This window comes from Helianthus annuus, chromosome 11 (genome assembly GCF_002127325.2).
Source record: "Helianthus annuus cultivar XRQ/B chromosome 11, HanXRQr2.0-SUNRISE, whole genome shotgun sequence".
NCBI classification, from domain to species: domain Eukaryota; kingdom Viridiplantae; phylum Streptophyta; class Magnoliopsida; order Asterales; family Asteraceae; genus Helianthus; species Helianthus annuus.
The window spans coordinates 183,051,426-183,074,245 of record NC_035443.2 but is presented as its reverse complement, the minus strand read 5'-3'; the positions used below and the strand labels follow the sequence as shown (position 1 = coordinate 183,074,245).

The 22,820-nt window shown below is 37.9% G+C and overlaps 1 protein-coding gene across 1 annotated transcript; it reads left to right on the top strand.

Annotated features, from left to right (window-relative positions):
• The first annotated feature begins 8,322 nt into the window (after nt 1-8,322).
• Nucleotides 8,323-22,612, top strand: LOC110891405 (ankyrin repeat-containing protein At5g02620). The gene is made up of 3 exons (XM_022139097.2): nt 8,323-8,839; nt 18,308-18,723; nt 21,613-22,612. The coding sequence occupies exons 1-3, from the start codon at nt 8,389-8,391 to the stop codon at nt 22,522-22,524; spliced, it is 1,779 nt and encodes a 592-aa protein (XP_021994789.1). The 5' UTR covers nt 8,323-8,388; the 3' UTR covers nt 22,525-22,612.
• The last annotated feature ends 208 nt before the right edge of the window (nt 22,613-22,820 follow it).

The window sequence follows — 22,820 nt, the reverse complement described above, 5'->3', positions numbered from 1 at the left end:
CCATTTAAGGGGGTGTTTGGCCTAGCTTTTATTTTTTTGGCTTATGCTTATATTTCACATTAGCTTATGCTTATTTTCTTTCATTTGATAAGCTATTCTTAAGTGTTTGGATTAGCTTATATTTTACAAGTTGATAAGCTCTTTTTAAGTGTTTGTGTTAGCTTTTTTTATTTACCTTATATTAGTAAAATGACCAAAAAGGGCATGGTTACATATTATCACATAACTTATATTTTATATGTATCTATTTTGTTTTTATGAGTTATACCATCATTTTTGGATAAATTTATGTCGAGGATAACGTAAAACTTCTACAAAAATAAATTAATATTCAATAAACATTCATCTTGGTTTGGTTAGATCTCCTGCAATCATATCTCTAACTGCACTCATGTATAAATCATCTATTCTACGTTGTGACAAAGCATACGTGGATTATTCAATTTATGACTAATTATTATCCCTTCATTGGCTAAACCACATAATATGAGCCAACTTTTCTCTTCCTCCTCCTCGTTTTCTTCATCTCTATCACAATCGGTTTCGTCATATTTGTATCCATCCTATTAGAAACACACATATAGATAAACACAACTAAGATTAAAACATAATCATTTATCCATTAGATGTTTTAAAAACTACATAAGCCTAAAAACACACATAAATGAGAAGTCATTTTTCGAATAGAAATTTTAACCACTAAGGAAACACACATAATCATTTTTCCATTAGATATTTTAAAAACTCCATCTTTGCCACATCACTTGTTGGAACCATGAAATTTTCACGAGCTTGCTTTTTCAAGAAAATGTCTAGCGCGTGACAATAATTCCTTGAAGCTTCTTCAAAACCAGGAAAGGTTAACACAATATCCATGCACTCTTTTGTGGAAGGTGACGGGTTTTGCGGTGGAAACAATTGTGAGCTTCTCGATGATAGTGCATGCATAACATTATCAAGTTTGTCCTCAAATGCAGAAGTTATTGAAGTCTTTCTCTTAGTTGAATGAGAAGAGGAAACATTCTTAGACTTCTTCCTTTTGGTTAAACTATTTTCGGAGAAAATAGGTTCTTGGTCATCGCTCTGGACACATTTATCTCGTCACTATCACCTCTCCCTTCAATCAACTCTTCATCTTTATCGATCGCAAAATCAGAAGGAGTCTTAGTGTTATCTCCAACTGCAACACAATCTCGAAATAAAGGCTCGTAATACATCTTATACATTTCTAAATTTTTCCCTCTTAGCTTGGAAAGGTCCTTATCTCCCTGTACAAAACTCAAGCCATTTAAATTTATGTATCTAATAATACCAACAAATAAAGGCTCGTACATATGATATGATATAACCAATAGTTAAATGCTTTATATTAATGCATTATTATTAATAGGCGGTTGGTGTTTTAAGACACTCGGTGAGTTTGTGTTTGTATGCATTTATGTGATGTTTTAGAATTAAGATACTTTGTGTGAATTTGAGGGCAAATGAGTAAAAAACCATATTCTACAAATAAGCTTATACAAATAAGCTAAATAACCATGGTTCCATAAGCTTCTTCAAATTAGCTTATATAAGCTAATAAGCATAAGTCTAAAAAGCTAAACCAAACACCAAACAAAGCTTATTTTGTAAAAAAAGCTAAAAAAAGCTATAAGCTTTGTTAAAAAAGCTAGGCCAAACACCCCCTTAGGGCATTATGTAAATTCAGTTGCATTATGTACGCCACGTACAGCTCTGTACGTGGCGTAAAGTCAGACACTGATTATTAGGAAACCGTATACGTTAAGTACAGACCTGTACGTGAACCCCAAAAATGTGCAAATAAGCACCTTGTGTATGCTAATAGTTTGAGCTTTTTTAACAAAAACTCAACATTTTCAACAACTTTCGTTTCAACAAATTCAACCCGTTTTGTTTTGTTTTTGTTTTTGTTTTGTTTTTTTTTTTTTTTTTTTTTCTAATTTCCACCTCAACCACATCCCACTATCCCAGGATGCTGTTCCATCAGCTGGAAGAAAAAGAGAAAATAAGTAGTCATGTCACCTTCTAAGCCCAATGTCACAACAAATAAATGGTTCGTAGCTGAAGAAGAAGTTCTAACTTGTGCATTTATTAACATCTAGATCTCGAACACTAGCAAGAAGATATAAATGGTTTCTGAATCCAAACTTCAAATACTTTATAGGGCCCTTTTTGTACTAACATGATTAAATCTCTGTATAATAATTATTTAAACTAGTTATACTGATAGAATGAAATATTCCCTTGCCTTCTCATTATCACCAATCAAGTATAAATAGTTACAAAAACAGAATCGCCTAAACTTGAGGCAATATTTACAATAATGATATACAATCGTTTCCTAATATTCACATATTCTATTACACCCCCGCAGTCGAAGCGTTGGGTGGCCGAATGCTTAGACTGGACCGGAAATCATCGAAGAGAACGCGAGGGAGGCCTTTGGTGAAAATGTCAGCGATCTGATGGCGAGAGGGCACATGAAGGACTCGAATATGGCCACGTTGAACCTGTTCACGAACGAAGTGGATATCCAGCTCGATATGTTTAGTCCGTTGATGCTGTACCGGATTACCTGAGAGGTAGATAGCACTGACATTGTCGCAGTAAACAAGAGTCGCGCGAGACAATGGGTGATGCAGTTCGAGTAGAAGGTTCCGAAGCCAACAAATGTCAGCAACAACATTAGCAACGCCCCGATACTCGGCTTCAGCACTGGAGCGGGAGATCGTGGACTGACGTTTAGAGGACCAGGAGATGAGATTGTCACCTAAATACACACAGTATCCTGACGTAGAGCGACGAGTGTCCGGGCATCCAGCCCAATCCGCATCTGTATAAGCGACCAAAGAGACATTCGGAGCCGGGCCGAGATGAAGACCAAAATCAGACGTCCCTTGGATGTACCGAATGATGCGTTTTAAAGCGTTCCAATGGGCAACACGAGGAGCATGCATGTGCATGCATACCTGCTGAACTGCGTATGATATATCTGGTCGAGTGAATGTCAGATACTGTAGTGCCCCGGCCAAGCTCCGATAGGTAGTAGGATCATCGTGTAATGGGCCGGTGTCCGAGGATAGCTTAGTCTGAGTGTCGACTGGCGTGGCAACCGGTTTACAGGTGTCCATAGACGCACGATGAACAATGTCACGAACATAAGCCTCTTGAGAGAGAAACATGTGATTTCCTTCCCGCTTAACCTGGATACCCAAAAAATAAGACAAAGTTCCCAAATCCTTCATGGCAAATTCCCCAGACAGAGCACACATAAGCCGATGTCGAAGTGCGTCCGAAGAAGTGGTGAGGATAATATCATCAACGTAAATGAGGAGATACGCCACATCATGACCATGCTTGTAGATGAACAAAGAGTTGTCTGACTTACTTTGCCGAAATCCCTGAAGAGTGACAAAATCAGTGAACCGCTGGTACCAAGCCCGGGGTGCTTGTTTGAGACCGTATAGGGATTTCTTTAGGCGACAAACATGATCCGGATAATCTTTATGGTGGAACCCCATGGGTTGATACATGTAGACAGTTTCTTCCAAGTTACCGTGTAGAAACGCATTGGTTACATCAAGCTGATTTATTTGCCAGGATTTGGCTAACGCAAGAGAAAGAACCACCCGAATGGTGGCCGGTTTGACCACCGGGCTAAAAGTCTCACCACAATCGATACCAGTCTGTTGGTTTCGACCATCACAAACCAACCTTGCTTTATACCGCTCCAAACTGCCGTCAGACCTGTATTTATGCTTGAAGAGCCACATACTACGAATTATGTTCATGTTAGGTTGTCTGGGTACAAGTTCCCAGGTCTTGTTTTTAATAAGTGCACTAAATTCGTTAGTCATGGCATTATACCACTCCGGAGTGGCCAAGGCAACCCGTGGGTTTTTGGGGATGGGGACAACAGTTGCGGTGTGCAAGTTAAAGACTTGTTTAGGTTTAGAGATTCCACTCATAGATCTCGTGTGAATGTTACGAGTCGGGAGCGGAGGAGGTGGGGACGGAGGAGAGGTAACAGGAGACGAGGAAGTTGGTTGTGGATTGGGGCTGTTTGCGAGAGGAGAGGGATTGGGCTGGTTTGGGAGAGAGATAGTGGAAGTAGTGAGATTGGGCTGCTGGTTGGGCTGATGGGCGGAGGTGTGGGGTCGGCTGGAAGTGGAGGAGCAGGTGGGTGGGCAGGGGTATTGGGCCGAACTATGAAGTGGGCCAGAAGTAGAGGGGATATTGGGTGAGGGTGTGGGAATGTTGGTAGGGGTGGTGGGGTTGGGCGATGTTGAGGTGGACCCGATGGGTGGGTGTGGAGTGGTTGCGTGGTCCCAAAACAGTGGGTGAAGGGATGAGTCTAAGAAGTCGTAGGATGGTGGGGTTGTTGGGGATTGAATTTTGTAGGGGAAGATTGATTCTTCAAAGTGAACATGGCGGGAAATTATGATTTGATGTGTGGTTAGATCAAGGCACTTGTAACCTCGGTGGTTAGGAGGATAACCGAGAAAGACACACGGTTTGGAGCGGAAGGTGAGTCGATCTATGGTGGTCGATGGCGTTAGGGGGTAGCAAAGACAACCAAGTACGCGTAGATGATCGTACTCGGGTGTACATCGATATAGTAAAGAAGTAGGGGAGCGAAAATTGTGATTTTTGCTAGGCAAGATATTTAGAAGGTAGGTGACAGTGTCGAGCACGTGGTGCCAGAAATTTGGGGGAAGGGATGCTTGGGCCAAGAGGGTACGAATCATGTTATTTATGGTGCGAATCTTTCGTTCGGCTTTGCCATTTTGGGAGGAGGTGTAGGGGCAAGAAAAGCGAAATTGCATGCCATTGAGGTTGCAAAAATTGTGAAATTGTTGGTTGGCGTACTCTTTACCGTTATCACACTGAAATTGTTTAATTTTACGTTCAAACTGAGTGTGGATAAGGTTGTGAAATTTAGTAAATATGTCAAAGACCTGCGATTTATTAGAAATGGGGAAGGTCCATAAGAAATTGGAAAAATCATCCAAAAACAGGATGTAGTAACGGTGACCCGCGGTGCTGAGGACCGGTGAGGTCCAAAGGTCACTGTGAATAATGTCAAATGGTAAGTGAGTACAATTTGGAGAATCATAAAAAGGTAATTTAATACTTTTCCCAAAAATGCAAGGTTCACAATGATTTTTATTAAGTTTCCCACAATCAATAAAAGATGAACGTTTTAACGAATGCAATAAAGTGTTGCCGGGATGTCCCAAGCGTTGGTGCCAGCGATCTTGAGAAACAGCAACGAAGGTAGAAGGTTGATTGAGGTTGAGCGGGAGAGGTTGAGTGAGCGGGTAAAGATCGCCGGTACTATTGCATCGTAGGATAGGTGCCCGAGTTTTGAGATCCTTCACAAGAAAACCAAACGGGTCAAATTCAACAGAAACTAAATTATCAGTGGTAAGGCGACGAACTGAGATTAGGTTTTTGATAATATTTGGGGCAAACAAGACATTGTTGAGCTTTAAAGGTGGAAACGGTGGTGGTAAAACTTGGTTGCCTTGTGCCATTACGGGGATGGTCATGCCATTACCAACAGTGATATGTTTATTAGTGCATTTATTAAAAGTAGACGGGGAATATATACCTTGCTCGTTGGCGGAGTGTGCCGTAGCGCCCGTGTCCATGACCCCGTGATCTGGTGGGTTTAGAGCCATTGTGTAGAGGGCCTGCTCAATGTCTGTCGGGCTATAACCGGTCTGGTAAACCTGATCGGGACGTGGGCCAAGAATGCCTTGCGAGTTCAGTTGACTGGGCCGTGAGGGGTAAGGGCAAGGTGGTTGGGCCGAGGAGTGTGCTACATGATTGTTTTGTAGCAGGCCGGCCCACTGAGATGCGGCCCAACTGCTGGGGAAGACAATGTATGGATGAGACTGATTAGAAGGCTGCTGAGTATACCCGCGGCTGCGGTTGGAAGGACCACGACCCCGACCGCGACCACGTCCTCGAGACCGACCACGACCGCGATCGGATGAGGCATAGGTAGGGGCTGGTTGAGTGGGGTTTTGGGTTGAAGTATGAACAGTGGCAGCGAGTGCGGTTGCAGATGACTGAGCGGCCCGGGTGGCCTGTCGTTTTTTCTTAGTTTCTTCCATGGTCAACCGAGAGCGAACATCATTGAAATCCGGTAACGGGTCACGATTCTGGAGCACTGTAGAGATCCCGTCATATTGCTCGGTAAGCCCGGTCAAAACTTTGAGCACGAGCGTCCGATCGTCAACCGGTGATCCGACGCTATCCAGTTGTTCAGCCAGGTGTTTAGCCTGCTGACAGTAATCTGACATGGATGAAAAATTTTCAAGACACAGGTTTGCAAACTCCTGGCCTAGAAACACTGCACGGGTGTTCTTGTTATCGTTAAATTCACTTTCAACGAGCGTCCAAGCGGCATGAGCGGACTGACCCGGTTTGAGGATTGTGTGAAGAAGATCGGGAGAGATTGTGGCATAAATCCACTGAAGCACGAGAGCATCGAGGCGAGACCATAAGGCATCAGCGGCTGTAGCTTCAGCCTTGTCAGTGGCTGAGGCGTCCGAAGAGGAGGAGGCAGCAGCGGGTTTCGGTGATAGGTGATCCAAGACATCGTAAATCTGGCAGTGAACCTTAAATAAGGTTTTCCAAGTTGTGTAATGAGTGGAGTCTTTGTCAAGAGTGACAGGGACATGAGCCTTGATGTTTGAAACAGTGAGGGCAGGATGGATTTTGGAATCCATAACAGAAGATTGGTGAGAAGGATGATGGCAGAGAAGGAGGGGGGCTGCGGCAATGAGCACGGCGGCAGAGAAGGAGAATTAGGGCAGGATCGTTTAGAAAATTAGGATGATACCATGATAGAATGAAATATTCCCTTGCCTTCTCATTATCACCAATCAAGTATAAATAGTTACAAAAACAGAATCGCCTAAACTTGAGGCAATATTTACAATAATGATATACAATCGTTTCCTAATATTCACATATTCTATTATATACCAAATTGACTATCTTTAAATTGCAGTAGGAGATTATAATAAAAGAAATAAGTTATACCAAATTTGCCCATTGCATTATAGCCTATTGATATTTTTGGGCGAGATAACGCTTAGAGACCATTAGGTCCTGAATAAGAAATCCTACAAGGGAGAGGTTTCGCAGATTTATTAGGTTTTCTCTTAAATTGGTGTATAGATATTATAGACTAGTGGAGATAGATATGATCGGATGGTTCCGCTGATGACACAATAATACTCCAGTGTTCCATCAGTGATCCTCCAAAATTTGTCGTTAAAAAAAAAAGAAAAAAAAATAGCTAAAAAGGCAATTCGGTAGAAAGCCGTTTAAGTCTGTTAATTTGATTTTAACTGAACCATGTTCGAATTCTTATTCAGTTAGCCAATTCTCTTCAGTTTTCGGTTACAACATGGTAAAACTCAGAACCGAAATAATGATATTAACCGATAATCGAACCAATGAACCCCGTAACTCCAATCTTAGCCTTCTCAAGAGTGGTTTACACGTGGGATAATGGTGGCTCAACACTATATATTAACTATATTACATTTAGCGACTTGGGTGAATAGTGCTTCCTTTGACCTTTTTTTTGTGTTTTTGTTTTTATACTTTTACCTCTTAGTTTCAGCATTGACACTTACAACTCCTTAACTTTCCAAAGACTTTATAATCGAGTTTTACGTGTTTATTTCCATGTACGTTTCGGTATAAATTCAAGTTAAGTTACGTTACGTTGTGACGTAAATTTTACCAGAAATGAGTTAGATCAAATATAATATGTTCTTATACTTATTACTATGTACGTTTCGGTTAATCTACTTTTTGACACACTCAAGTCTTTACTTTTCTGAACTTTATTATTATTTTTTTCGTGAACTTTTTTGACTTTTCTTTATGTTTAAAATTTTAGTTTTAGGTTTCCTTTCATTAAAGTTATATTTAAGATAGCGTTTACATTTCCATTTACAATTAATTTAAAATCATCCCGTCCTACTGTTCAATTTAAATATATTTTTATGGTTTTCGGTCTATGTAAAACGTGTGTCGATATTCTTTTGAACATATTTCTTTCGGTTGGTATATTAAACCAAAATAGATATCGATCGAAACCCCGCAACGTATCACAGCTAGTCTTACTAGTTATTGTTAAAACTTCAAGACGACTTCATGCACGACTTAAAACTTCAAGGATAAACCACACATCAACACAACTATATTTATTTTCTCAGAAATTTCAAGAGGGAATTTTCCTAGTAACTACACTTGTGGAAAAATAGCCATATATAATACCATATCACATTAATATTCAAAATCCCCATTGCCACTTTTGAATTGTTACTCCAAAACATCATGGATCGACGCCTTTATCAGGCTGTTCTAAACGGTGACACCATCAACTTCATCAAGCTCGTTGAAGAAGATGAAACCCTAATCACACAGACTGTGTCCGGATCATCAAACACAGTCTTACACTTAGCCGCGAGGTTCGGCCACCTGGAACTTGTGAGAGAGATATTGAAACGGTGGCCTGAAATGGTGGCGGCGGAGAATGGGGACCTGGAGACCGCGTTGTATGAGGCGTGCCGAGAAGGGGAGATTGAAGTGATGAAGGTGTTGATGGCGGCGGATGAAGGGTCTGTCGGGAAAGTGAATTGCAAAGGTGAGAGTGTGTTGTTTGTGGCTAGTGAAAGAGGGATGGTGGAAGTGGTGAAGCATTTGTTAAGGTTTCAATGGCTGCTTGTGCATGAACTTGATGCGTTTATGTGTTCTATACATGTTGCTGCTGCTGCTGGACATACTGGTATATGCTAGTAACTAATACTTTTCACACATGATTTTATGATTTATAAACGTATATACAGTTTTCTCAACCCGTGTAGCTCTTCCCCAACCCCCAAATTGTAACCCCAAAGGCCACGAAATTTGAAGTGAAAAAAACAGTTTTCTCAAAATTCAATTCTGATCTTCTCATTAGCTTTAGCAACATATAAATAAAGACTGAAATTCGAAACGGGCCTAAAAAAGATAACGGGCCAAACACACGGCCTAAAACAAAAAGCCCAAAATAGTTCAAAAAACATAAAAATGCAAATAAGTAATAGAAATAAGCGTTTTTTTGGCCCGGACGATGACTCAAACCGCCGTAGGCGTTTGCAGCAAGATGGAGCTCGTTCTCGCCTTCGAATCGCCTGGTCGCACGTCCCAAACGGACCCCCGTAGCCCAAGTTAGGGCCATTTTAGTGAAGGCCCTTTTCTTACGCGGTCTTGGGCCTCCAAGTACAAAATAGCCCGTTCCTCCACACTTGGGCCCACATCAAGGCGTCTCTTAGAATTCACGTATCCTGTTCAAGCTCGAAAAATGTGCCATTTCATAATGTTTTATTATTATTTTAAAAAAAATCAAATAAGTATTGGGCTCGGTAAACCTAATGCCAAGTGGGGTAAATTCTAAACCATAAAAATTATTTGTAAATGAGCCTCTATTGGAATTGGTATGTGTTTACTATTTAAAAAAATAAAATATATATATTGATTTTTTTTAAATCACGTGCCCCTCGAAATCTCGGGCCTTGTGCGGAGGTCCTCTCTGCACACCATCATAGCCGCCACTGCGTATATAAAGACGTCGCTGTTGGTACTTAAAGATATGTTTTAGAATGAATTTTTTAAGTCTTGATTACCAAACATATTTTTAAGTGTATTGACGAATATAAAAATTATCAACTAAAGCTTTAAAAAATGTTCCATGGAAAACTAAGCACTATAAACATTCCTAAGCACTATAAACGTTCCTGCTAGAAACAGATCTTTATAATCCGTCTGAGAAACATTGTATTCTAACTTCTAAGTAATAATTTATAATATGACAAATAATTTTCAGATTTGCTGTCTATTATGTTTCATGATGTTGTAATATTATTTTCTAAACATAGGTAAGTTTTGTTAGTTCGGTGTTGGACCACAGGATATATGATAAACTGATGACTGATGTTCTTTAAAACAAATGGTAACTCTAATTAGGGTGGATAAGTATAGTAATTAATTTAATGGTAACCCGAAGCGTTACCTAAGCAAGAAATTGATGACTAAGATACTAGATAAGAATTTGGGTGCGTATCTTCCTCACTTAGGTTTTTTTGTGGTTTTTTTTGGTGAGGTATAGTTTTTTTTTGTTTTTTTTTGCCGCGGGGGGGGGGGGGGGAGGGGGGGGTGGGGTTTAGGTTTTTGGGTTGGGGGGGGGGGGGGTTAGGTTTTTGGGTGGGTGGGGGGGGGGGGGGGTTAGGTTTTTGAGTGGTGGTGGGGTGGGGGTGGGTGTTTAGGTTTTTGGTGGTGATGTAATGGGTTTAGTTTTAGCTTATTGGACACTTGTCACTCTATAAATCCTTCTTACACTTCTTATAATTAGAAGCCTTTGTAGAATAACTTGATCCTAGAAGGGAATACCTCATTTTGTTATTTATGTAATCATGCATATTATTAATTTCAAAAAATTCTACTAAAAACCATATATTTAAGCTAGGAACTCATTTTGTGTGGTAGATGGTAGATATGAGTTCTCGTAGTTGTATTCTAATACTCTATATTACATATATATGTAAAGCTTCACAGTATACCTTATTTTTGTTATTTTGTTTAGGGTAAAGGTGTTTTCTCTTATTTTATTTGAACCCTTCATTATATATATATGTTTATTTTCCGTATTACTAAAACATATCTCAGCTTTATATTTATAAATTTAAACATTGGTACAACTTCAATAATATAAAGGCCAATTAGAAAGTATTTTACAATATCAACTTATATTTATATTTTTTATGTGATAGAATAAAAAAAATCGATAATTTTTATACAAATTATTGGCCCATGATAAATGCACACCTTAAAGTCCATACTTGTTTTTTTTTTAAATATTTTGTCGTCACATTAAAAGCAAAGTCGACCATATGCGTTTACTTGACTTACGCGTTTACATTGATCATTCTGTCGTCATCTATGACTTGATTGTACGTGATGGTTGATCCTACCGGTTAAACATGTGCCACAAGTTCGATTACAGGCGAATGAACTAGCTACACACAAATAAATTATTCGTTTCTAAGTTAACAAGAAAACCGAAGTTAAATTTATAAGTTAAACTTGTGGGAAACTAGTGAAGCTTGTCTCCCTCCTTCATCGGCAGAATAGTTTTTGAAACCTGGTCAAACCGTCAAACTGTAAGTGCAGTTACTGCCGGGTAACTGTCGCTTATCAGTTCTGGTCAACCAAAGCAGAAGTCCAAGTTAAAGTCAACCATAACGAAGAATTCAAGACCACATGAAGACCATGCATTGATCAAGGGGGAGTTGTTAATGCACTTTGGGTGAAAAGTGCATGCCTTCCAATTGTTAGGGTCTTTATTGTACATGTCTTGAAAGTTAGTCCAAGGTTTATCCTTGGACAACTTGTCCAAGTTTTAGGATGCTATTTTGTCTGAGTTTTAGGTTTAGGGCAAAAGTCAGAGTTTTTGATGTAGAATTGGTTTGTCCGAGGTTTAGTCCCTAGCCTATATATATGTGTGTATTGTGTAGATTAGGGCAACTCTTGTAGCTTGGTGCACCTCTCCCACTCGTTCAGCCTTCTGGTGTGAATTCTAGAGAGAGAGACTATGTGTTAGTGAGAGAAAGCTAGGGTTTAGATCTTTGTGATCTAAACCAGCTTGTAGATGATGTATACTCCTTTGGTTTGTGTAATCTGTGATGACTGATTCATCAATAAAGAGATTCATCTTCTACATATTTCTATCTTGTTCTTCATATTTTGTTTTTCATGTCTTGAATCAAGTGCAATGTTTGATGTTCGTCATCGATCCGGTGCTTTCACAGTGGTATCAGAGCATGGTTACCGATTCAGAATGGTCTAACCGCCTTCTGAATCACCATTGCTCTTGATTTGATGTTTGTTTCCGCCAAACATCTTGAAGACTTGAAGATTTTGCAGAAAAGTTGAAGAAAATGAAGCTGTTCGTGGTTGTTTTGTTCTCCAAGTTGTTGCAGATATGAGGTTTGATCCAAAAATTGCTCTGTCCAAGTTTTTCTTAGTGTTAAACTTGTCTGAGTTTTAAAACTCTGTGTTTGTTGTTTCCGGGGTTTTGGTGAACTAGTGTGAAGTCACACTAGGGAGAAAGTCCGGAGACTTGTTTCTGATCTCACAATGTCCGAGTTTTGATCTCAAAAGTCAGTTCCGAACGTTTTATTTAGTTGTACTGAGGTCCGACTTTTTGATCAGTCAAATCAATGTTCCGAGGTTTCAAATGTCACGGTTAGTCCTAGTTTTAAGTTTCAGTTTAAACAAGATAAAAGCTCTGAGTATTTAAGTTATTCCGATGTTTTAAAACAGTCATCTGGTCCGAGGTTCTTTGAGAGCATCAAATAGCTTCAGAATGTTCCGAGTTTTCATATTGTCCGAGTTTTGACTTCTCAAACAGTCAAAACAGTGGAACAGTCAGTGGTCCGTGTTATTGAGGTTCCGAGTTTTACTCGACTGCGAGTTTTGTAAAAACTGTTCTGTTTGTTCCGAAGTTTGAGTTGGTCTGTTTGTTCCGATGTTTGAGTTGAAATGCAAAAGTTACAGTTTCCGAGTTTTATTACTCCGAGTTGGTCTATTTGTTCCGAAGTTGAGTTGGTCTCTTTGTATTACTCCGAGTTTTACACAAGGGTACTCTCCGAGTTTTGGGAAGTTTTTTAAAATTCTCCGGGTTTTCATAACAAAAACTGTTCCAGGCTTTTAAGTGTACCGAGTTTTTTTTTATTATTATTCAGATGTTGTAACTGGTTGTCTCTGAGTTTCAATATGAATATTGTCCGAGTTTTATTGTTATCTGTTTAACAGTCTCCGAGTTTTAACAAAAACTGTTCCAAACTTTTAATATTTCCGAGTTTTTACGTACTCCGAGTTTCAGAGGTTCAGAGGTTCCGACTTTTATGAAATGGTCCGACTTTTATGAAATGGTTCAGAGGTTCAGAGGTTCCGACTTTTATGAAATGGTCCGACTTTTATGAAATGGTTCAGAGGTTCAGAGGTTCCGTGTTATGAAATGGTCCGACTTTTTTGAACAGATGTTAGTGTCCGAGTTTTGCACAGATGTGAATCAGTCTGCGAGTTTGCACAGTTTCCTCATATTCCGAGTTTTATCTTGTTCCGGTGTTTAACAAAAATTGCGTTTGTTCCGAGTTTTTTGAGTAAGAAAGTAGTGAAATAGATGGAGAAGCTGGTGTGGTTAAAATTGTTCGTTTTGTTTATGATGTATTTTGAATCCATATGTTTTGATGTTTCCAATGGAAGTCTGTTCAGCAACGACTTTAATGTAACCAACGATTTTGTTCTACGAGTATAAAGAAAGAAACGGCTAAGCTTTATTATGTTATGTCTTCCGGCCGATGTTTTTCCCGTCAATGATGGCAGTTCATGGTGTTATCGGTAGTTCAATGGGAGGTGGCAATCGGTTTTTACGTGATATGCAGATTCTTTTTGTTAAACGGTGGAGTTTATCGGATGACGACTCTGGGATGTCAGATTGGTTAACAGCATTGATTCCAGTCGCAGGAGATATTGGTGGTGTACATGGGTTGCACGGTGGTGGTTAAGAAGTTATGGTGGAGGCAAGGTTGAAGACGAAGGGAGACTGGGGCTGACTTCTTTTGAATCACATGGGCCGTTCACTTCTTTTGAAAACAATTAAAGAATCACTGACAATGACAATGAAAACAATGAAAAATTATTAGTGGGCTGACTTCTTTTGAATATGATTGGGCCGTTCACTATTCTTCTATTTATGAGACTTCACGTGACTCACAAATGAACTTTCAATTCTATGGGATTAAGCCCACTTCGGATTAACTTCCAACCGGCCCCTAATTTCTTATCAATTGTAATACACGAATTGTATTTGAGGGAAGTAAAAGACATGTTCTGGGGTTCCTAAAGTTTTCAAATCAATAAATCGTTCCGCGTTTAGCTGTTTCTCCGAGCTTCAGCAATTCAACTGATGTCCGGGTTTTGAATATCTTGAAAAGTTTTTCAAGTGTCATTTATGTCAACGACATAGACTCCTGTCGGTGGGGTGTTGGTTCATTTCTGGTGGTCGTTGATGATAGTTAAAAGTGGTTCTGATATGGTGAACGGAGGAGACGATGACCGTGATATTTGGTAGTTCCGACAACTAGGTTTCCGTCGACGACTCAAGAGTTGGAAATAGTTGCATTACTCAGTCCAAGAATGGTATTAGTAATGGAAATGTGGGCTTTCCAGATTCGGTGACTTTATGGATTTTGAGTGACTTTGTTCAGTTATGGGCTTTTCGGATTTCTTTGCTTATTCTGAATTTCTTTGTACTCTAAGTACTATTCCGATGATCTGATTCAAGGTTTCAAGAGCTTTCGGGTTTTACGAGTTCCGAATTTTTTTCTAGAATTCCGGGTTACCTGGGGTACCGGATTTTTAACTAAGTTTAGAAGCTTGTGTAGTTCGGAAGTTTCGAGTTGTGCATGTTCCGAGTTTTTCTAGTTATTCCGGGTTACCTGGGGTACCGGATAACTAACTAAGAGTCAGAATTATGTGTAGTTTGGAAACTTGAAGTCGGTTTCGGATTATCGAAAAGTTTTATGGCACTTATGCTGTTCGGATCAAGTGAGGAGGTGAAGAGAATAAGACGTGCTTGGATTTTTGTATTGTTTACAAAGAAAAAGGGGGAGTAAAAATTTTTAAATCCCTGTTTTCTTTGTAAACCAAAAGCTCGTGATGCTACATCGAAACAAGTTCATGTGTACTATCTTTGAGATTAACTTAGTGTTAATCTTACCGGTGGCAAAGTGTTTAAAACATGAAGCAAGTTAGAGCCAGTGTATGATTGAGTTTTGTCAAGTTTGTTCAAGGTTTAATCAGGTGTTGATGTGATGAAGCAAATTGTTCGTTTGGCAAGTAGTTGAAGGTCATGCCTTTATCGTATGCCGGTTAGAGTAGAGAAGATTAGTCTTCTTGGTGCCTCTTCCAAGTTGGTGACTGATCGGATTCTCGAAATAGGGGTTCTTACATTGACGGGGAGATCAGAGGCGAAAGTCATCGGGTAATTGGTGGATTTGTGAAGATACGAGATTGGATCTTGAAAATTCGAGATGAAATGATTTCAGACACTCGGTTGAAGACTCTGATCAAGATGGTGGATGTACTTTTACAAAGTTCAGTTTGTTATTAACTTATCGAACTGAGCTTAATGTCTTTGTGAAGTTTGAAGTCTTCAAGGTTGGGCATTGGAAATCCAATGTTTCTTTCTGCTACCGGTTAGGTTTGAAGATTAATGTATCGAGCGATATTCCTACATATGGTTGTTGGTCGGTTCGCGTTAACTTGATTCGGGAGTAGTTTGAGGGGGAGGATCTACAGTGTTTGATGTAGGATTCTTCGGGTTTCTCAAAGCGGCCTTAAGTGATCGTCAGCAAGTCTTTAATTAGAAGGGTTGAAGATCGATGTGCTCTACCTAAAAGATCAAGTCTCAGCCAAAGTTAAAAGCTGACATGATATCTTCAGTTAAAGGGGAGTCTCTAAGTGAAGTATCCGGTGATTGAAGATTATCGACGCCACACAGAACTGATGCAACAGTTAAGGGGGAGACTGTAAGTGCAGTTCCTGCCGGGTAACTGTCGCTTATCAGTTCTGGTCAACCAAAGCAGAAGTCCAAGTTAAAGTCAACCATAACGAAGAATATTCAAGACCACATGAAGACCATGCATTGATCAAGGGGGAGTTGTTAATGCACTTTGGGTGAAAAGTGCATGCCTTCCAATTGTTAGGGTCTTTATTGTACATGTCTTGAAAGTTAGTCCAAGGTTTATCCTTGGACAACTTGTCCAAGTTTTAGGATGGTATTTTGTCTGAGTTTTAGGTTTAGGGCAAAAGTCAGAGTTTTTGATGTAGAATTGGTTTGTCCGAGGTTTAGTCCCTAGCCTATATATGTGTGTGTATTGTGTAGATTAGGGCAACTCTTGTAGCTTGGTGCACCTCTCCCACTCGTTCAGCCTCCTGGTGTGAATTCTAGAGAGAGAGACTATGTGTTAGTGAGAGAAAGCTAGGGTTTAGATCTTTGTGATCTAAACCAGCTTGTAGATGATGTATACTCCTTTGGTTTGTGTAATATGTGATGACTGATTCATCAATAAAGAGATTCATCTTCTACATATTTCTATCTTGTTCTTCATATTTTGTTTTTCATGTCTTGAATCAAGTGCAATGTTTGATGTTCGTCATCGATCCGGTGCTTTCACACAAACTTGCAAATGTAGTGGCAAAAGCCACCAACCACCACTAAATTTATATGTTTTACATTATGCCACAATTCAAAAGAGTTCTTAGAGCACCTGTAGTGGTTTGGGAATTGGGCGTGAAGTGGGGAAAAAAAGCCCCATTGACTGGAGCACACAGTCCACATTGGCTTTTTTAGTGATTTTTGGGTTGGGGTGTTAAGTGGATGGCCAATAGAATTTTTGTGATGTTTTATCTTTTATTTAATTCAATTAAATATCTAATCATTGCAAGGTGGCTTGAAGTTCAAGCCTCATTATACCCCTTTTTAACTTCAAGACTCTTTGCTGACTAGAAGTCACATGTTAAATAATACCCAAGGGAAGGGCTTGAAACTCCTAAACCACTACATATAGTCTTAGAGCAATATGTTGTGTGCGTTTATGACCAAAGTCCATCCATTTTGCTTGCAAGTAACTAAGTATTCTTTTTATTGTTTTTTTTTTCTTTTAAATTTTCTTATACTTTTTAGGATAAATTACTTAATTTAAATTATTAGTTCGCAACACGTATGTAAAAAAAATTGAATTCGTGTTTCATAACAATCATTAATTCGAATTCGTGTTTCATAACAATCATTTTACAACTCAATTTTTTTCTTGTCACTTCCAATTTCTTTATTTTACACTTCGGTTTCTATAAAAAAACCTACTCAAGTCAAGTTCATAGGTTTCTCTTTTATTGCCTAGCCACGTTGATTTCACGACGGTAACCGGGTTCTTAGCAACCTTTTGACGTTGGTTTTGAAGTTTGAAAACATGCACTTTAACATGTTAATGGCATCGTAAGGCCCCGTCGCAACGCATGGGTGGTAATTAGCCGGAGGTATATTGGGGTTTTTCATTTAAAATACTTTCTTAATTTTATAAAGTCATAACGTGTGAGGCATAATATGGTTTTAATATGTTTTCTTATGTGTACTTAAACATGTTAATGTCAGTGTCACAACGAGTGTAACGAAGTTCGCAAACGCGCCGTAGCGCAATCCCGCCGCAACGTCTGGGCAACTTGGCTCGGTAATTCTTAAAATTACCTATATTAGTTTTCAATCTCATTTTTACATTTATATATATAATATATTTGTATTATTTATGTTAATAGAGTTTTTTTTTTTTTTTTTTAAATTATGTGACACTTAATATAATAAATTACCTTTAAATGTATAAACTATTTCTTTTCTATTTATTATATTTTTATTTAAATCGAAGATAGGATCCACTTTCCTCCTTGCCAAGGTTGAATGCCTAAAACACAACGAAAACCAACACAGGCAATAAAATAAGTAAAATAATAAGTGATGTAATTTCAATCCTTGTGAGATAGTACCAAACAAAAACATTGATGATGTCTTGTGGTTGTTAAACTTTTATTATAGGAAATGTTTTGTGATTCAAATGTATCTATATATCAAGGTAGGAGAACTCACTAGTCGCTAGTCGGTCGGTAAGGTGGGGACTAGCGACTACTCGGGATTAATCGAATCGGGTTTTTATATGTAATTTTCAGTTTTATGTATACATATACATATTTTTATAGGTAAATATTTTAAATAGTTAGATTTTAACTCTTACTAAACTCATTTTTTATGTATACAAGATTAATTGTTGGAATTTACATGGTTTGGTTGGAAACTGGCCAAAATATAGAGGTTTTGCCAGAATATACAAGTTTTTTGCCGGAATCTGGCCGGAATCGCCAATTTTTGGCTGGTCGACTAGGTCCGACTAGCCACGACTAGCGATTAATGGACTGACTAACAAAAAATACTCAGTTAGTGGCCGACTAGTCGCTGCCTAGTCGAGATTTTACAACACTATTATGTATTTATAATAGTTACATTCATATTTACAAATTTAAATATGCATAACAAATTGAATATCATGTGATGAAAATTTAATTCACACACTAAACTACTCTATCATGTTCTTGTATATAGAAATAGTGAAAGAGATAATCAAGGTGCGCCCGGAGTTTGCAAGAAAGTATAATTCAGAAGGATACACTCCATTACATCTAGCTTGCAGTAAAGGCCACATAGACACAATACGGGAGCTTCTATGGTTTGAGCCGGATCTCTTGTACCTTCGAGATCACAAAGGTTGGACACCCTTACATTGTGCATCAATGAAAGGGCGAGTGGGAGTTCTTGGTGAAATAATCTCGATAAGCATTGAATCCGTTGATATGGTTACCGACCATGGTGAAACTATTCTTCATCTTGCGGTTAAGTATAACCAGTTTGATGGTCTTAGATACCTAGTGGAAACACTCAACATCTTAGAACTCGTGAACATACAAGACAACGATGGCAACACCGTGTTACACATAGCGACAGCTGGAAAACTCACTACGGTATTTTTTCTAATCTCTTTATAACCACTTAGAGTTGCCACTTTGGCTTGAGTCTCAAAATTAATGAATCCGAACACGACCTATATATTTATTCATGGTTTTGACATGAGCCTATTTTAGAAATAGGTACTCATGAAAGAGTGTAATTACATGGGGATACCATTTTGAAACTTTACCACAAATGGGGTTGACGCCATTAGGAAGGGCGGCATCCTCGAGACTCTTTATTTATGGTTTTGACAGGGGAAAGTTCATTTAAGAAGAAATTTAATGTGAGAAGAAAAAGAAGAAAGGGTATATTAGTAAAATACTATTTCATTTATAACTCATATCATTAATTTTTTTCTCTTTAATTAATTAGTCAACTAATCATTAATTATCCTACATATAATCTACAAACCTACACATATCAAAATTTTCTTACATATACCCTACACATTATAGAATTTTATCCTACACAGTTGAAATTTATCCTACACACCTCGAAATATATCCTACACAAATCGTAATTTATCCTACACAACTAGTAATTTATTCTACACTTTAAATTAAGTTGTTTTTTTAATTTGGAAAAAGTATATATTTTGAAAAAGAGTTACAAATTTAATTTAGTTAGTTATTAAAGGGGAAAAATACAAATTAATGATTTATGTAAGTTTACCAATATACCCTTATATTAAAATTAAATGCAAATATTAAATGAAGTAAAATGAAACATTCTTATTGGTTGAAACTTCTTGTTTTTTCTTCTTACAAAAAAATTCTTCTCATTTGAACACTCCATACATGAGCCTATATTTATTTAAACAAGTCAATCATATTTATCCAAACAAGTTAAATGAGTTATCGAGTCATGATCAAGTTGTAAACATGTTAATTAGTTCATAAACAGGTTGGCGGATTGTTAACGCCTTGTAAAAAATAGGCTAAACATGTCGTAAACCGACTGATCTTATAAAATATCTTTTATTCTATTTCTAAATTGGTCGACAAGTAAAATTAATTAACTGAGTTGAACATATCACCCAAACTGAACCGGTTCAAGTAAACAAGATACATAGGCCAACCCGAACATGATCTATTTATGAAATGGTTAGAAAAAAAAAAAAAACCCTGATTTCATTTGTTCGTCTTATTAGAGAAACTATATTTTTTGCCCCGAATACAAAAACTTGAAGAGGACTTATACCGATAAAACCAATGTTTTAAAAACCGGTTTTTAAATCAAACCGGATTAGTCTAAAAAATGGTTCAAATGGTTAAACAAGGTTGTATCGAGCGGTTCAACCGGGTTGACTACCTAACTCTATAATTTCATAAATTATAACATCATAGTTAATGAGTTTAAATAAACTAACGAAAATCAAGAGGTTTTTTCATAAGACCGTCAAAAGTTAATCAAAAAATGCATGATTACATATTAAAAGATGATCTAAAAGTAAATCTACAATAAAAATTTTCCAAAAGATAATCGAAAATCATTCAATTTTTCAACAAGCTCTTTTAAATGAAAGTGTACGATATGTTTAAGCCATTTGAGAGTTGAATACATCAAGTTCACGATCGCATAAAAGATGAAATTCACTATTATCACTATCCTCATCAACTAGAGGATAACTATTTTCGTTTTATACAATGTTAAATAAGAACTTTTAGTTTCAAATAATCATAATATATAAAAGTTACGTAAGATAAGTAATATGTATAATAAAAATAAGTAACAACCCAAACTAAAATAACCCTGGGCCGGTACCGGTATTACGTTTCAAACCGGTATACCGGATTTTACCGCCGGTACAAACCTTATGCCGTTTCACTTATTTACCGGGGTGTTTCGTACCGGATTTACATCTGGCAGTGGCGGACCCAGGATTTTTTTCTTGGGGGTGCAGAAATTTTTTAAAGATTTTAGACCCCTATCTATATAAAAAAAATCGGTTCATAGCGGGTCGGATCGGGTCGGGTCCGGTCGGGTCATGTAAAACAAGTAAACACAAACAAACAAAGTTTCATAGCGGGTCGAATCAGATCGGGTCGGGTTCATTTTAATTTTTTAACAATCAAACCCTAGTTCCTAACTTCCTATCACATTAACAAACAAAAAAGCATCAACACTCAAATCATTCATACTTCTATTTCTCTTAATCATTAAATAAAAGAACAAAAAAACTTAACTAAAACATACATTGGTCTTTAATTAGAAGAATCCGACGAAAAAAAGTGGTTCAACCTCTTTCCTCTTGAGAAATCGCGACATAATTTCCCTACTCATTGATCTTTCCTAATCCTATCACATACAAAATAAACAAGGATCTTCAAGTGTTCAACCATAGCACATGTTCCTTAATTTTCAATTTAAAATTTTGAATTTCAAGCCCTAATATTGTTATTTACCAACCAACAATCATATAATCAACAAAACCACCAACGATTTGGGTTTTTGTTTTTATTACGTGGACTGATTTTGTTTAACAAAATTAGTGGTTGGAATGGGGCTTGAATGGGTATTAAGTTATTGGGCTTGATGGATTGAATTTAAGTTTTATTAAATGGGTTAGTGGGCTAACTTGTTTACATAATTTGATCGGGTTTCAATCTGTGTTCACAATATTTTTATATAAATTCCTAACATTTTTTTCTAAGGGGTGCGGACGAAAATTTCCAAGGGGTGCGGTCGTGATTTTTCACGAAAAATACCACTAATTTTGTTTTTCAAGGGGTGCGGCCGCCCATGACATCTGGAAACGGTAATACCAGTATAACCGGCCGGTATTTACCGGTTTTTAAAACATTGGATAAAACTACAATTTGAACCGGTCTAATTAATCCATAATTCATTCGACAAGTTGCTTTTCTATTAACTATTTAATATTTAATATCTGGAAACAGATGGTGACATATCTACTTAAACACGGAGTGGATGTAAACGCTATCAATCATAAAGGTTATACAGCTCTAGATGTAGTTGAAGCCGATGGAAGCAACTCAAGTATTCTCAAAATTGTGCCAGCCCTTTTAGAAGCTGGTGCAAAAACATGTGATCAGTTACCTCCTAGAGACATCCAAGAAGTCGTTCGTCACAATATAATCACACATTCTCCAGGAACTGGAAGAAGAGTGGAGTCCCGGGTTCAACATCGTCACTCCAGAAAGAAAACTCACCGTAGATCAAAACAAATCGAGCTTCAAAACGAGGGTTTACGAAATGCTAGAAACACCATAACAGTTGTTGCGGTTTTGATAGCAACTGTTACGTTTTCGGCAGGAATAAACCCTCCTGGTGGTTTTAGTCAAGAAACCGGAAAGGCTATAATGGGAAAGAAGCTTCAGTTTAAGGTGTTTGTGGTGTGCAACATTATGGCATTGTTTTTATCCCTAGGAATTGTTAATGTGTTAGTGAGTGTCATCCCATTTAGGCGAAAATCAATGATGAAATTGTTAGTGGCAACTCATAAAATTATGTGGGTGTCTACTATGTTTATGGCAGCAGCCTATATCGCTGCGACTTGGACCATTTTGCCACAAGGGTCTGGCTCAAGATGGTTGGTGATTGAACTAATGGTTGTTGGGGTAGGATGCACCCTCATTGTTCTTTTAGGATTGGGTGTTTTGTTGATGAAACAATGGTCGAGAAAGAAAGAATGGCGGTCAAGGAAAGAGAAAAAGACAAAGAAGGATGGTACGCCTAATAGTAGTCTTAATAGTCGCGTTGGAGAGATGCGTTTTGTTAGGAGTAGTCATCCGTCTTCGTCTAGTAACTCGGATATTGATAGTTCTGATCATGGTTACCAGGTTTACTAGTTAAGGTTTCATCATATACATATGTTTGTATCAGTTTCTTGGATTTTTGTATGGAGTAGATATGTATATGTGGCATTTATAGTTGTTAGTATTCACATGTAAAGTATTACATTTTGTTTTTTTTTGAACCGGAATTTTTTAAACACCTTATTCCATCTTTACCTTACACTTATAAGGATTTGAACTCACAACCTCACATTTGTAAAGGGGGACACCATACTACTAAACTAATAGGTGATGAGTAAGTTTATTTTTGTTAAACTCAATCATATTGAGTTACTTGTATTTGGTTATTG